Below are 13,782 nucleotides of genomic sequence, written 5' to 3' on the forward strand. Positions count from 1 at the left end.
CAACTAGAGTTTACATCGGCAAGTATGGAAAGAAGATTCATGAAAATGGAGAAACTTGTGAAATGGTTGACCTTAGATGTGGAAGCCCTTCGGCGAGAGAACGAAATGTTAAACCAGAGAAATATTGAGTTCGAGGGAGGTGAAGGACTGAGCGGGTGGAAGGGGAGTTACAGAATACTGGCGGGGTACCACCCGAGGACAAGGAACGTAAGTGGATGGGATACGAACTGCGTAGTCTCATGGAAAAATACAAGAAGATGGCAAAGAGGATAAGAGGGTCATCCTCTGTGGACACCTTACTTAGCGGCACAAACCTGCCCTACAGTGCCGAAGTGATGGTAGTCTCGCTCCTCCCAAAATTCAAAGCCGTCGAGATAGAGATGTACAACGGGTTGAAAGATCTAGTCAAGCACCTAGAAACATTCAAAACTCATAGGACGTTGCACAGCTTCCCAGGGGAGATAACGCATTGAAAGGCTCTGCCCAAGCATGGTTCGAAGCCTTTCAACCGTGCACCATCCATAGCTTTGAAGAATTTGGTCCTCAATTTTTTACTCAATTCATGGCTACCAAAAAAAGAAGATGGTTGGTTGTTTACCTTTTTACAGTGAATCAGAGGGAGGAAAATAGCTTAAAGGCCTACTTGTACCACTTCAATAAGGAATGGATAACGACATATGGCTAGGACCAGAAGATCACCCTGGCGGCACTCCTGGGTGGCATTTGGCCCTTTAGCCCCTTCAAGGTAGTCTTGGTGACCCTGCAGGATTTCATAGATTGAGCTGACGATTTCGTCAATACTGAGGACACCCTTGGAGCTTTGATCACCCTGAGGTAAATGGGTGCAGTCCAAACATGGGAAGAAGGATGCTTGTGGGAGGATGGAGACTACAACTGAAGGGCTCACATGGACTACACCTACCATGAGAAGGAGGGCCATGAAACCTAAGACTGCTAGCTCTTGAGAAGGAAAGTTATGGAGGAGATCCTCAAGGATATTCAAGATGAAGTCTAGGAAGAAATGTTCATACAACCTAGTGCCCGCCGCCCATCGACCCCAAGGGCGAGCAAAGATAGGCAGGAGTCAAGACAAGAAGGTCAGCAAAGTGAGAGATCAAGATGGAGGAATGTGAAGAGAAGAGAGGCAAGCCCGCTAGACTAGGATTGAAACAACGTCTTGTTAGGATAAATCCACACCATCGTTGGGGGACTCGCCAGTGAAGGCACCTTTGCATCAAGCAGGAAGGCTTACACCTGGAGGGCAAGGTACAAAGAGATTTCTGTGTCGGGAGGACACCCAAGCAGGCCCGAACTCATAAGAATCCAGTTGTCGCTTTTGATGATGCCGATTGTGAGGGAGTCATCTATCCACATGAGGATGCCCTAGCGGAGATGTTGTTAGTGGCCAACTACAAAACCAAAAGGATACTAGTAGATAATGGCAGCTCAGCCAACATCATTTTCTAGGAAGCGTTCTCCAAACTAGGGATAGGTCAAGACAAGTTGTAGCCACCCCCACACCCCTAAAAGGGTTCTATGGCTAGGCATTGTAGCCAATGGGGTCCATAACACTCCCCATCATCATTGGAACAAGGTGGCTCACGACGACCACCATGGTCGAATTCCTCGTAGTTAAGGCATACTCTTCATACAACGCCATTATCAGGTGGCCGATACTAAACAACTTGAAACTGGTGACCTCAACCTCCCACCACAAGATAAAGTTCCCAACGAAGAAAGGCGTAGGAGTGGTGCACAGCGAGCAAGTGGTAGCAAGGGAATGCTACATACAAAAGCTACAAAGAAAGGAATTTGGCGAGTTCAAATTGGTATAGGAGGGGAAAGAGAAGCCAACCTCTTTTTTTCCAATGCCACCAAGGGCCAACCAAGTTGAAGCCCTGAGAATCAGTAAGCTGAGCCATTCTGGGGTGGGTGAAAGCCCTCTTTTCCTCTTTTCTTTTGCATTTATTGACTCCCCATGTAAAGAACCGACAATGAGAATAATAAAAAGTGATGGTTTTGTGCATGAGAGTGCATGTGTGGATTGAATGACTCGACAATCCCCTTTGGTGACCAACAGCCACCCAGCGCAGTCAATTTCAGCTCTCGCTTGGTTCCTTAGGTCGATGCTCCATGTTTGAACCTCAACAATGAAAGGGGGAAGACCTCTCCCAAGTGTCCCAGTCCCCCCTTACCACTCAATTCGAGCGGTTTCAGATATTGCCAAGTCACTAAGGTCGATGCTCGGTGTTCAAACCAATCGCCACCCAAGGTGGTCAATTTCAGGTCTCATTTGGTTCCATAGGTTGACCGTCCATGCTGGAACCTCAACGATGAAAGGGGGGAGAACACATCTTCCAAGTGTCCCAATCCCCTTTTCCCACCTAGCTCTATCGATTTCAAATTCTACCTGGTTTCTTAGGTTGATGCTCTGCTCTCGAACCACGACAATGAAAGGGGGTAACGCTTCTCTCAAGTGTCCCAGACCCCTCTCACCACCTAGCGTGGTCAATTTCAGATCCCACCTAGTTCCTTAGGCTGATGCTCAACATTCAAACCTTGACAACTAATCGCCACTCTGCAGGGTCAATTTTAGATCCCGCCTGGTCCCTTAGGTTAATGCTCCATGTTCAAACCTCAACGATGGAAGGGGGGATACCTCTTCCAAGTGTCCCAGTTCCTCCTCGCCACCCAATGTGGTCAATTTTAGATCCTACCTACTTCCTTACGTAGATGCTTTGCACTCGAATCTTGGCAACCAATCACCACCCAACACAATCAATTTCAAATCATGCCTGGTTCCTTAGGTCAATATTCTGCGCTTGAATCTTGGCGACCAATCACCACCTAGTGCGGTCGATTTCAGTTCCTGCCTGGCTCCTTAAGTTGATACTCCGTGCTCGAACTTTGGCAATGAATAAGGGGAACACCTTTCCCAAGTATCCAAGTCCCCTCTCATTACCCAGTGCAATCACTTCCAGATCTTGCCCAGTTCCTTAGGTCAGCACTTCATTCTCAAACCTTGACAACCAATCACCACCCAGCATGGTTGACTTTAAATCCTACTTGGTTCCCCAGGCCAATGCCTCATGAAAATGGGTGAACATGATGGAAATTCCAAAACAAGGCGAATCTCGATAAAACTTTAGACAAAACCAAACCGAGAGGATATGAACTCACAATTGCTTGAGAAAAGAACACCAAACGTCACGTTTATTAGATATTCGCATAATTACAAAGTGCTGAGCCAATACAAAGTACCCCCCAGCATCTAGCAGGGAAAAAAAAAGGAAGAAAAATAAGAGAAATCATGTCGAACATTCAAGGGTGGGAAGCAAGGTTGGGTAAAACGTCGGGCATCAAGTGACGCCCCCAGAGAGTTGAGAGAGTAGCGGTCCTCTTGAGTAGACATGAACCGGGAAAAGTCCAAAGTCCTAAGAGTAGTGTAGGGATTTGCCGCCAGATGCCCTCTTACCTTTTCCAACCCCCGGGAGTACCCTACTACCTGTGGCTCCAAGCCTAATTACGAAAACTCTTGGTTGCCTCAAGCTGGGGAATGATCCGAGCAAGCTTCTCCCTCACCTTTTCCTCTAGGCGGAGTACCAATGCCTACTCTAGACCCTTTTCTTCCAGTCGCAGTGGCCCTTGCAGTAGACTGAAGGCATGAGGTCTCTTACCTCAGCACCTCCTCTGCATGAAGGTCGAAAGCCTCTTTGCGAAGGTACTTGATGATTCGCTGCAAGTACTCATTCTAGTCCTCAACCTCCTCACAAGCCCTTTCGGCATGCTCAAGTGCAATCCTAAGTCAGAACATCTCACTATACACCCTGCCGCCCAGAGCTAGTAGAGCCTCAGCCTCATTCTCAGCCTTGGCCCGACTGTCCACAACCCATGTCGCCACAAATTCAATGCCTTGTTAGTTTAAAGGATGATATGAAATCAAAACATGAGGCCCAGTCGATGAATGAGACAAAACAAGGGGGAGAGGGTACTTATTGGGGAGAGAATGTCGTTTAGCAGGTTGACCATTGCCTTAATTGCCTTAACCCTGGCCTCCTTTGTGCTCAACCTAGAAGGGTGGGACAACAAGGTGCGATCCCCACCCAGAGGCGTCGAGCCCCTAGAAGGACAGATGGAGAAGGTCGTGGTCCCAGAGACATTAATCGTCTTGTGCTCCGACCTTGGAGGAAGGTTGTCATCCACTAGGTTGGTCGATCTGGAAACTTCACTAGAATCAATAGCCGAGGAGGTGTCATGCTTGATTGACAAGTCGGAAGAAGGATGCTAAGGACCAATCCTAGCTCAGCATCACGGGGTTGCCACTAGAAAGGTCTTTGGGAATAGTTGGTTGGGGAGGAGTCATGCCCATGGAAGCCGCAATTGAACTAGCTCTGGAAGGGCTTGGACCATCACCATCTCCGCCTTGAACAATCCCTTCTAGTTGGCAGGAGGCGCCCCCCCAGAGCAAAGGAGGCTTCCTGGCTGATGTCTCCTGAGACATGGGAACACCCAAGAATGCCAAACCCAACTCACACAAGGCCTCAAGGAATGCAGCTTCCAGTTTCTAGTCATCCCTGTAAGAAAGAAAGGGTAGATGTGGCCTCCAAGGGAGAAGATCTAGGCTGCCTCAAGCCGAAAGTAGGTCCCCCTAATTCAGAAGAGACTGCCTCGCCCTCTTTGCAGAATATCTTAGCCAAACTCCACGACAGGCCATCCAATGGCCACTTCATTCCTCATGGCATCGAGTGTGCCCAAGTAAGTCCTAACCCACCATGTGAGACCAATCTGGTGTGAGTGAACATAAACTCTCGGACAATCAGGTCTAGATACTACTCCTCAATGAACTCTAGGACCATGTGCCACGTCACGCAGCATGACATCAAGATCCTCCAGGCATTGGTGTGCACCTGAGTCGAGGCCATGCCTTGGAAGTCCAAGATGTCGAATATCAGATGACAAAAGGGGAGCCTCACGCCCCGAAAGAACATTCTGAAGTATAGGGCCACCTTCTTGGCGTTGCCCTCAACGTCAACGGCCCTGCTGCCCGAAGCTGGAACCTCCACCGAGTCTAAGATTGCATATGTGCAAAGCAACACATCAAGGGCAGTGAGTTCGATGAAGGTGAACAACCCATGTCCATCATAGGAGAGAGGTTTTCTACAGGAAGGAGTCTTGGTGGCCATCAGAAACAGACCTGGAAAATAAGGTCAAAGCAGGATTGCTAGGGAAAGAGAAGAATGTGATGGCAAAGGGAAACAAGAGTAGAAAAACAAGCAAAGACAATCACAGAGGTAGAAACGAGGAATAAATAGAGAAGGAGTGACGATTCAAAAGCCCCAACGAAAAGAGTGATTGGATGTGAAAATGCGATGATTGAGCGAGGACTTGAGACGGGAGACGTATAGCAGTGATGCAAATCCAAAAGGGGAAGTGGGAGCGTGGGGAAAAATAAAATTTCTACCACGTGGGAGTGGCAGAAATTTGGAGGATAACTGGAAAGGAGATCTTGAACCCAGCTGGGCTGGGCCCAGGCCTCCCACTCTAAAGCCTAAAGTCCATGACTGGGTAGGACCGAGAAAGGGCAAGAAAGAAGGCCTAGTAGGCCCAAAGGAGGGGGAAAACTACAGAAAATCTCCCTAGTCACACCTCATTAATAAGGGACAGATAGGCCGGGATCCTATCTCCTATCAGATCGGCTGCATTGAATGTTGCTTGGAGTGGCTAGCCTCAAAGCTGCATTGAATGCGACACCATGCCATCCGAGACAAGAGTGATCATTACAAAGACAAAAGGGTCTCATGTGGATTGGATGTAAAGGGAGAAATGCTGACAATGGAAGAGAAGTTACACACTCGATCATTCTCGCTAGCTTTTTCCATAACTTCTTTCTTCCTTTGCTCCTTCAAGAAAACTTTGACTTTGGTATCAGAGGTGACACGACCATCACTCGCTGCCCTTTCCTTCCACTCTCGCAAGTACAGTAGCGTTGTCGTTGCCTAGTGGCTATAAGACACGCTTCAACACACACATTAATAAATATTATTACAAACATATCATTTTAATACATTATTTTAAGATAGGATCCACACTTTTGCAAAAATCTATAAAACTTTGGTCTCCACTTCATCTATTTACTATTTAGAAAAAATGTTTTTAACTTTTTAATATCCAAACATCATCAATCTATCTCTTCCAGCTACTCAATTATTTCATATTACCAATCTCATTGACATTTGCTCTTATAGTTGAATGGCCATGACCACTTCTTTAAAGAGTAAGGATTAGAGCATGAAGGGAATGAGAACAATACCCCAAAATCATAAGGCAAAGAAAAAAACAACCAAAACAAGGGAAGGTGATAACCCTAGTGTGTAGCCAGGGGTGGAACTAGGAATGTTTTGTTAAGGGCCAACCGACGTAAATATAAAAGTATGTAACTTCTTATAGTCTACCTCTTTATGAGTACGCGTGCAGTATCAAAGATATGTTTACCAAATAACTTGTAAAAAGAGACTTGGATATTCCTTGCCTCTTAAGAGATGTTAAAAAATTAAAAAATTAAAAATCAATGTGAGAATGTGATATTTTATTAATGACAAAAACAAAAGGTGTAAGTATGAAAAAATTATTAAAAAACTAAAAGAAATCTTGAAAATTAAGTACTAAGTGAGATTATTGAAAACTTATGGGGGAGTACATTTTCTTTGTGTTGATAACATCTTAAAAATATCTATATAATAAAACTCACCTGTGTAGCCAAAAATACTTTGCCAATAAAAATCTCATCCTCGTCATTCCCCACTCATCATATCTAAAATTAAGAGACCTTAAGAAACTCTAAAGTCATGGAAGGACTCCAAAGTCTAGCAGGCACATCACTATAGAATGACTTCTAGGGAAAGATATAGTGAAAAATAGAGTTCATTAAGATGAGAAAATATTTAAAAAAGAGCAATTCCTCCAATAGATCCTTGCCGTTGACTTCTTTTGACCGTGCTGCTTCGTGTTCGGATGACCACTTCATAAACTTCTCCCCCCGAAGGAGGGGGCATGGAAAAAGGAAATTGTAAAGAAGAAAAATATTCATTAGGAATAAAGAGCATGGTATTGATTTTCGTGCCAAGTCAAAGATAATTTAAATAGTTTAAAAAGAATAAAAATAAATTAAAAATTAAAAAAATTAATAAAAATATATTTTATAATGTGTGTAGATAATAAGTAAAATTTTTTTTAGATTTTTACTACGTACAAGAAAAGTCGCGTACTAATCTGCGTACAAATACTAATTCATTTATATTCAAAATTTAAATTAATACTATTTTTAATAAAATTTACTTTTTAACTAATTTTAATAAATTGGTGTACATGTTAGTGCACAGTTATTCTGACTTTTAATCTATTCTGACTATTCCGACCAAAATTTGTTTATTTTTGTTCTAAAAATAAGGATAAACCCATTTTCCAATATTAAGCTCTTTTTCCTAAGGGTATAAATTCGAAAATGAGTTTGCTTCCTCTTTTTCTTAATACTCCTATTTGTTTTTTGTTTTTTTTTTTTTTTTGATATTTCCTATAAAACAAAACTCGAATTTAATAAATTTAATAAGGAATGACAATAGCCAATGGGAAGATTGGGGGCTGGGGGTGTGACCCTTCAATTTTGTGAAAAGCTAATTGTGGAGAGTTTTTATAATTTTAACAATTTATTTTTTAGAAAAACAAAGAAATTCAATATTTTATATTTTATCACATATGATCAGTTCAAAAAGGACAAAAAATCTCAAGTCTTGTTTGGATTTAACTAGGGGCATAACGGGTCCGGTTCAGTCTTGATTTGGACAAAAATTAGAACCAAATCGGTATGCATCAGTTTTGTATTTTTTAAAACTAATTACGTATCATTTATTCTCATAAACAAATTGTGGAGAGTTTTTGGTTATTTTAACAATTTTGTTTTGTTAGAAAAACAAAGAAATTCAATATTTTATATTTTATCACATTTGATCCATTCAAAAAGAACCAAAAAAATAAAAATAAAAAATCTCAAGTCTTGTTTGGATTTGACATTTTATATATATATATATATATATATATATATTCCTTTCATAAATATTCAAAAACATTTTCCTGTATATACTTTATTTGGTTGTTAAACTAAGTTTAACTTATTTTAAATTAATTATTAGCGAGACTCTTTAATTTTTTTAATTTTTTTAAAAAAGTTAAATTTATTTTAACATATTTCATATATTTTAAATTAAAAATTTAAATTCATCTCAATTTAAAAAATTAAATCCATTTTAATATGACTTTAAAATATTATTATTTATAATTCAACTCAACTCATATCAATATTTAAATATAACCTTAATTATCCAATTAAAGATATTTTTCAAAGCACCTAAACGTTGAAATAAAATCTTAAAATCAGTAATTTGAAGAAAAGTTGAAAAATCTTAAACAAAGATATTTTTTTTGTTGGCAAATTTTTTATTTTATTTATGTTTTGTTTTTAATTATTTATTGCCGTGTAAAACATTCTCCCAACAAAATTTCTATCTAAAATATGGCTAAAACAAACGTATGCGGTCCCAGTTTCCGAGTCATCTCCATCTGCTACGCGTGTTTGAACAAGCTGCTGCTGTTAATGCATGGAATGGAGTCCAAGCCCGGTCGAGCGTACTTTTTACACTGTTCTTTACGCAGAAACACACGCATTCACACCCCAAAAAGCTCGAATGAAAGGACATCTGTGTTTGTTGAAGGAGTGTTGGGGTCAAAAGTCCCAGAAGATTTTAAAGTTTTTAAGGCAAGACAATCCCACCACGACTCAAAGTCTCCCCCCCTTAGTCTAGTCTTCTGCTGTTGCAGTCCAGTCAACTCAACCTCCCCCCATGGACACGCCAATATTTTTCTTCTTTTTCCCATTTCTTTCGAATTTCCTTCAACCCAAAAACCCAAGTACTCTCTCTTTACAATTACTTGTGAAATCTGTCCTTTTTCTGGAATCTCCTCTGTGTCTTCCTCCTTCGGTTTTCGTCCCACCTGAAACCAAAACAATCATTGTATTTGTCCCATGCATATGTGTAGTTGAGAAACAACGGTCGAAACATTTCTCGGCACTTGGCTAAGAATGAAGAAGCGTGAGGAAAGCATCCCTCTACTCCATTTCTCCTTGTTTTTCATGTTCTTGTTCTGTCCTTTGGTCTTCTCTGAACTACCCTCAAACCAAAGAAACGCCATGATCGATCTTTCTAATCTCCTTAACAAAACAGATTTATCATGGAATATTAGCAAGGAACCATGTTCGTGGAACAGAGTTACCTGCAGCTCCGGGAATTCTTCCATAACAGAAATCTCTCTTTCGGGCTTTTCCCTCTCTTCCTCAGACTTTCTGCCTCGTCTTTGCAAGATAGATTCTTTGAGGAGAATTGATGTCTCCAACAACGCTCTGACCTTAATCCCGGAGGGATTCATCAAGGATTGCGGTAAGATTGGAGGGCTGGAGCTCTTGAATATTAGCAGAAACAGGTTGGTTGGTCCTCTACCTACTTTTCAAGGATTCGTTGGGTTGAAGTTCTTGGACCTGTCTTTCAATTCATTGAATGGAAACATTAATTTACAGTTAGATGGATTGATTGCCCTCAAAAGTTTGAATCTTAGTGCCAACCATTTCAGTGGCCTTATCCCTACCAATCTTGGGAAAGCCATGGATTTAGAGCAGCTTGAGCTCTCTGCGAATGCCTTTGAAGGTCGAATTCCTGATCAAATAATGGGTTACCAGAGTTTGACTCTGATTGACTTAGGTGTAAATAATCTTTCCGGCCCTGTTCCTGATAGAATTAAAGACCTCTCTAAATTGGAAGTTTTGATTCTATCTTCCAATAACTTCAGGGGGCAAATCCCAGCAGCCATTTCAAATATCAGAACCCTTTCACGTTTTGCAGCCAATCAAAACCACTTTGAAGGTACTATTCCCAGTGGAATTACAAGATTCCTCAAGAACTTAGACCTTAGTTATAACAAGTTAAACGGGTCGATTCCTACAGACATGTTGTCGCCGTCAAATTTGCAGTCTGTAGATTTGTCTTATAATTTGTTAAACGGATTGATACCTTCAAACATATCTCCAAGTTTGGTCAGGTTGAGATTGGGAAGCAATTCTCTTGATGGGCCAATCCCTTCTTCGGTGTTTGGAAAACTTGAGAAGTTGATGTACCTAGAGCTGGAAAACAATAGCTTGACCGAACTTATACCTCCGGAGTTGGGTTCTTGCCTGAGCTTGGCACTGTTGAATTTGGCAGGCAATAACCTGACTGGTACTTTACCGGGACAGTTGGGAAATCTAAGCCATCTTCAAGTTATGAAGCTTCAATCCAACAGGCTGGTTGGAGAAATCCCGGTTGAAATTGCTCTACTACAGAAATTGTCTACACTGAATGTCAGCTGGAATTTGCTGAACGGTACAATACCTTCTTGGATTTCAAGCATGCGAAACCTTGTTAACGTGAATTTACAAGGTAACAGTCTCAGTGGTTCGATACCATACGATATTTCCCGTTTGAATTCTCTGTTAGAACTCCAGCTCGGAGAAAACCAACTTACCGGTAAGATTCCAGTGATGCCAGCAACATTGCAGATTGCTCTAAATCTCAGTAGCAACCTCTTTGTGGGACCTATTCCAGATTCCTTTCAACGGCTTACAGGATTAGAAGTTTTGGATCTCTCAAACAATCAATTGACAGGGGAAATTCCAACGTTTCTGACTGAAATGAGATCCTTGACACGGTTGCTACTTTCTAACAATCAACTATCTGGAATTATTCCAAAGTTTCCGTCATGGCTTACTCTTGAGGCAAGAGGAAATGAGCATCTTACTAACACTACAACATCAAACACTTCACCAAAATCAGCCAAGAAGGGAAAATCAGTTGCCGCTGCGCTTCTGATTGGGTTTGCAGCTGCTCTTTTCGCTGTTGGGTTAGTCACAGGCCTTGCTATATCAATCTCAAGACGATATTACAGGGTTAATGATGAACAACCACAATCAGCAGAGGATGTTCCCCCTCCTCAGGTCATCCAAGGCAATCTATTAACTGCAAATGGAATCCACAGATCGAATATCAACTTCACCAAAGCTATGGAAGCAGTTGCATACTCAAAAAACATTATGCTGAAGACTAAGTTTTCAACCTATTATAAAGCCATCATGCCATCTGGATCAAGCTACTTTGTTAAGAGGATTAATTTGAGTGATAAGATATTCCAATTTGGCAGCCATGATAAATTCTGGCGAGAGTTGGAGGTTTTGGGGAAACTGAGCAATTCAAATGTGATGACTCCTTTAGCCTATGTTTTGTCTGTTGACAATGCTTATCTGTTTTATGAGTTTTTTCCAAAGGGAACCCTTTTTGACGTTCTTCATGGTAGCCTGGAAAATGCTTTGGATTGGGCGAGCAGATACAGCATAGCAGTTGGGGTCGCTCAGGGTCTTTCTTTTCTGCAAGGTTGCACCTCCGGCCCGATACTACTACTTGATCTATCAAGCAGAAACATCATGCTGAAGTCCCTCAAGGAACCTCAAATTGGAGATATCGAGCTATGCAAGGTGATCGATCCCTCAAAGAGCACTGGAAGCCTTTCTATGGTTGCTGGTTCTGTTGGCTATATTCCTCCAGGTTAGAAACTCTTTTCCTCATATTTGAGATTTCCAAAATCACATAATAGTCACGGGCCTGTTATTTTTTCCATATTTCAATCCTTTGTGAAGTCATCTCAATTGTATAATATATTGGTTTGTTTCTGTTTAGTGACATCATATTCTTCTTGGCCATGCATGCCTTCCTTCAATTGAATTCCTTTCTGAATTTGATTAATGACGTCCACTGTTAGTGTCTAAATATCTGATGTTATTTGTTGGTGGTTGGCAGAGTATGCTTACACGATGAGAGTAACAATGGCTGGAAACGTTTACAGTTTTGGTGTCATTCTCCTGGAACTGCTGACCGGAAAACCAGCTGTTAGTGAGGGAACTGAGTTGGCCAAGTGGGCCTTAAGCAACTCAGTCAGGCAAGACAAATGGGATCACATCCTTGACCCTAATATCAGCAGAACATCACTTGCCATCAGAAGTCAGATGCTTCAAGTCCTGAAGGTTGCTCTTGGTTGCGTAAATGTATCACCAGAAGCAAGGCCAAAGATGAAGAATGTGCTAAGGATGCTCCTAAACGCAAGATAAAAAGCATACCCTCATGAGATAAAATCATCTTGGAAATTGAGGTTCTATACTTTCTTAGTAGAGAATTGGTAAAAGGGAAAATCTTCTTTCTCCATGCAAGAACTGGAAGCATTATTTTGATCAATCCGAATGTAGAAGTTACATATTTTATTTATCAACGTCTTCCCCCTCCCTCCCTCCCTCCCTCCCTCCCTCAGCAATATGATACCTTTATCATGTATAATAGAGATACATACAAAGTTTGCTCTGATTGACTAATCTGTCTACTTCTATTCATCTTACAACCGTGCATTAATGAGGCCTGAAGCCAAGCTCCTGCTTAATCATATCTTTCATAACTGCATCCAACTATACATCTGGATTTAAAGACTCTTACTGATTTCAAGATGAACTTTGTCTGTTCCTTGGAATGGCACGGTTTCTCTCCAGTTGCTGGTTTGAGAAATGGTAATTTCACAACAAAATTTACACGTGCTTTTAGAAGATATCTAGAGGCTGATATCTATCTTTTACAATGTATACTTTTGAATTATGGTGATTTGCTTCTATGAACCAACTCATTTACTTCTTCATTACACCACCAAATTAGCATTTAATAACATATCTTTTTTAGTTTTTAAACTCATATATTTCGACTACTATAATCAATGAATTTATAAAGGTTTTTTTATTTTTAAAGTTAAAGATTCAAGAAGTTATGGCTTAAATCCCCGTTTGGATTGAGAAAGCATTTCATCTCATCTAATCTTATCATTATAATTTTTTTAAATTATCACACAAAATATAATAAACAATTCAGCTTTCTCAAATCTCAAAATAATAATAATATTTAAAAATAATATTTTAATAATATTTTATTCAACTTTTATCTTTTATCTAAAGCCATCCCATCTCATCTTTGAATAGACAGAGTTCTTTGGTACAATATATAAAAGAGCTTCATCTTCACACAAGCAAAATATGTAAAGTATATCATCATCAACGTCGCCAACATAAATCTTGTTTGGATTGAGAGAGCATTTTAATTCATTTTATATTATCTCATCTAATCATTATAATTTTTTCAAACTCTCACATAAAATACAATAAACAATTCAACTTTTTCAAATTCTAAAACAAAATAATATTACAAAATACTATTCTAACATTAATTTATTTAATTTTTAACTTTCATCTCATCTCATCTTAACTCAACTCACAATCCAAACCTATACCAATAAGAAAGATAAAAAACATGATAGTTAACCAAATTATAGAGATCAAGTTGTTAATATTGATATATATTTGTTTTAAAGATTCACTCAATTTATGCTAACTTAATTACATATGTTATTTTTTTTTTAAATATTTGACAATTCTTTCTAAATTTTTAAACAAGTCAAGTTTGAGTAAGTAATTCACAATGAAGCTTGCTTTGTTTAATGTTTTTTTTTTCTAAAAAAAAAAAAAAACAATTCAATCTTGAGCTTGTCCATGAACCACTTAACTTGGACAAAATAGATTATTTCTATTGTAACTTCATTTAAAAGTTTTGATGCATAAAT

At 40.1% G+C, this 13,782-nt stretch overlaps 1 protein-coding gene across 1 annotated transcript; it reads left to right on the top strand.

The window, feature by feature from the left end:
- The first annotated feature begins 8,750 nt into the window (after window positions 1–8,750).
- On the top strand, window positions 8,751–12,488 carry LOC122296102 (leucine-rich repeat receptor-like tyrosine-protein kinase PXC3). The gene is made up of 2 exons (XM_043105530.1): window positions 8,751–11,678; window positions 11,931–12,488. The coding sequence occupies exons 1-2, from the start codon at window positions 9,134–9,136 to the stop codon at window positions 12,236–12,238; spliced, it is 2,853 nt and encodes a 950-aa protein (XP_042961464.1). The 5' UTR covers window positions 8,751–9,133; the 3' UTR covers window positions 12,239–12,488.
- The last annotated feature ends 1,294 nt before the right edge of the window (window positions 12,489–13,782 follow it).

This window comes from Carya illinoinensis, chromosome 15 (genome assembly GCF_018687715.1).
Source record: "Carya illinoinensis cultivar Pawnee chromosome 15, C.illinoinensisPawnee_v1, whole genome shotgun sequence".
Lineage (NCBI taxonomy): Eukaryota > Viridiplantae > Streptophyta > Magnoliopsida > Fagales > Juglandaceae > Carya > Carya illinoinensis.

Bases quoted from the DNA above. Each gene is read 5' to 3' on its own strand.
- LOC122296102 (XM_043105530.1), top strand. From the start codon at position 9,134: ATGAAGAAGCGTGAGGAAAGCATCCCTCTACTCCATTTCTCCTTGTTT. The intron at 11,679-11,930 runs GTTAGAAACTCT...GGTGGTTGGCAG, and splicing joins TGTTGGCTATATTCCTCCAG to AGTATGCTTACACGATGAGA.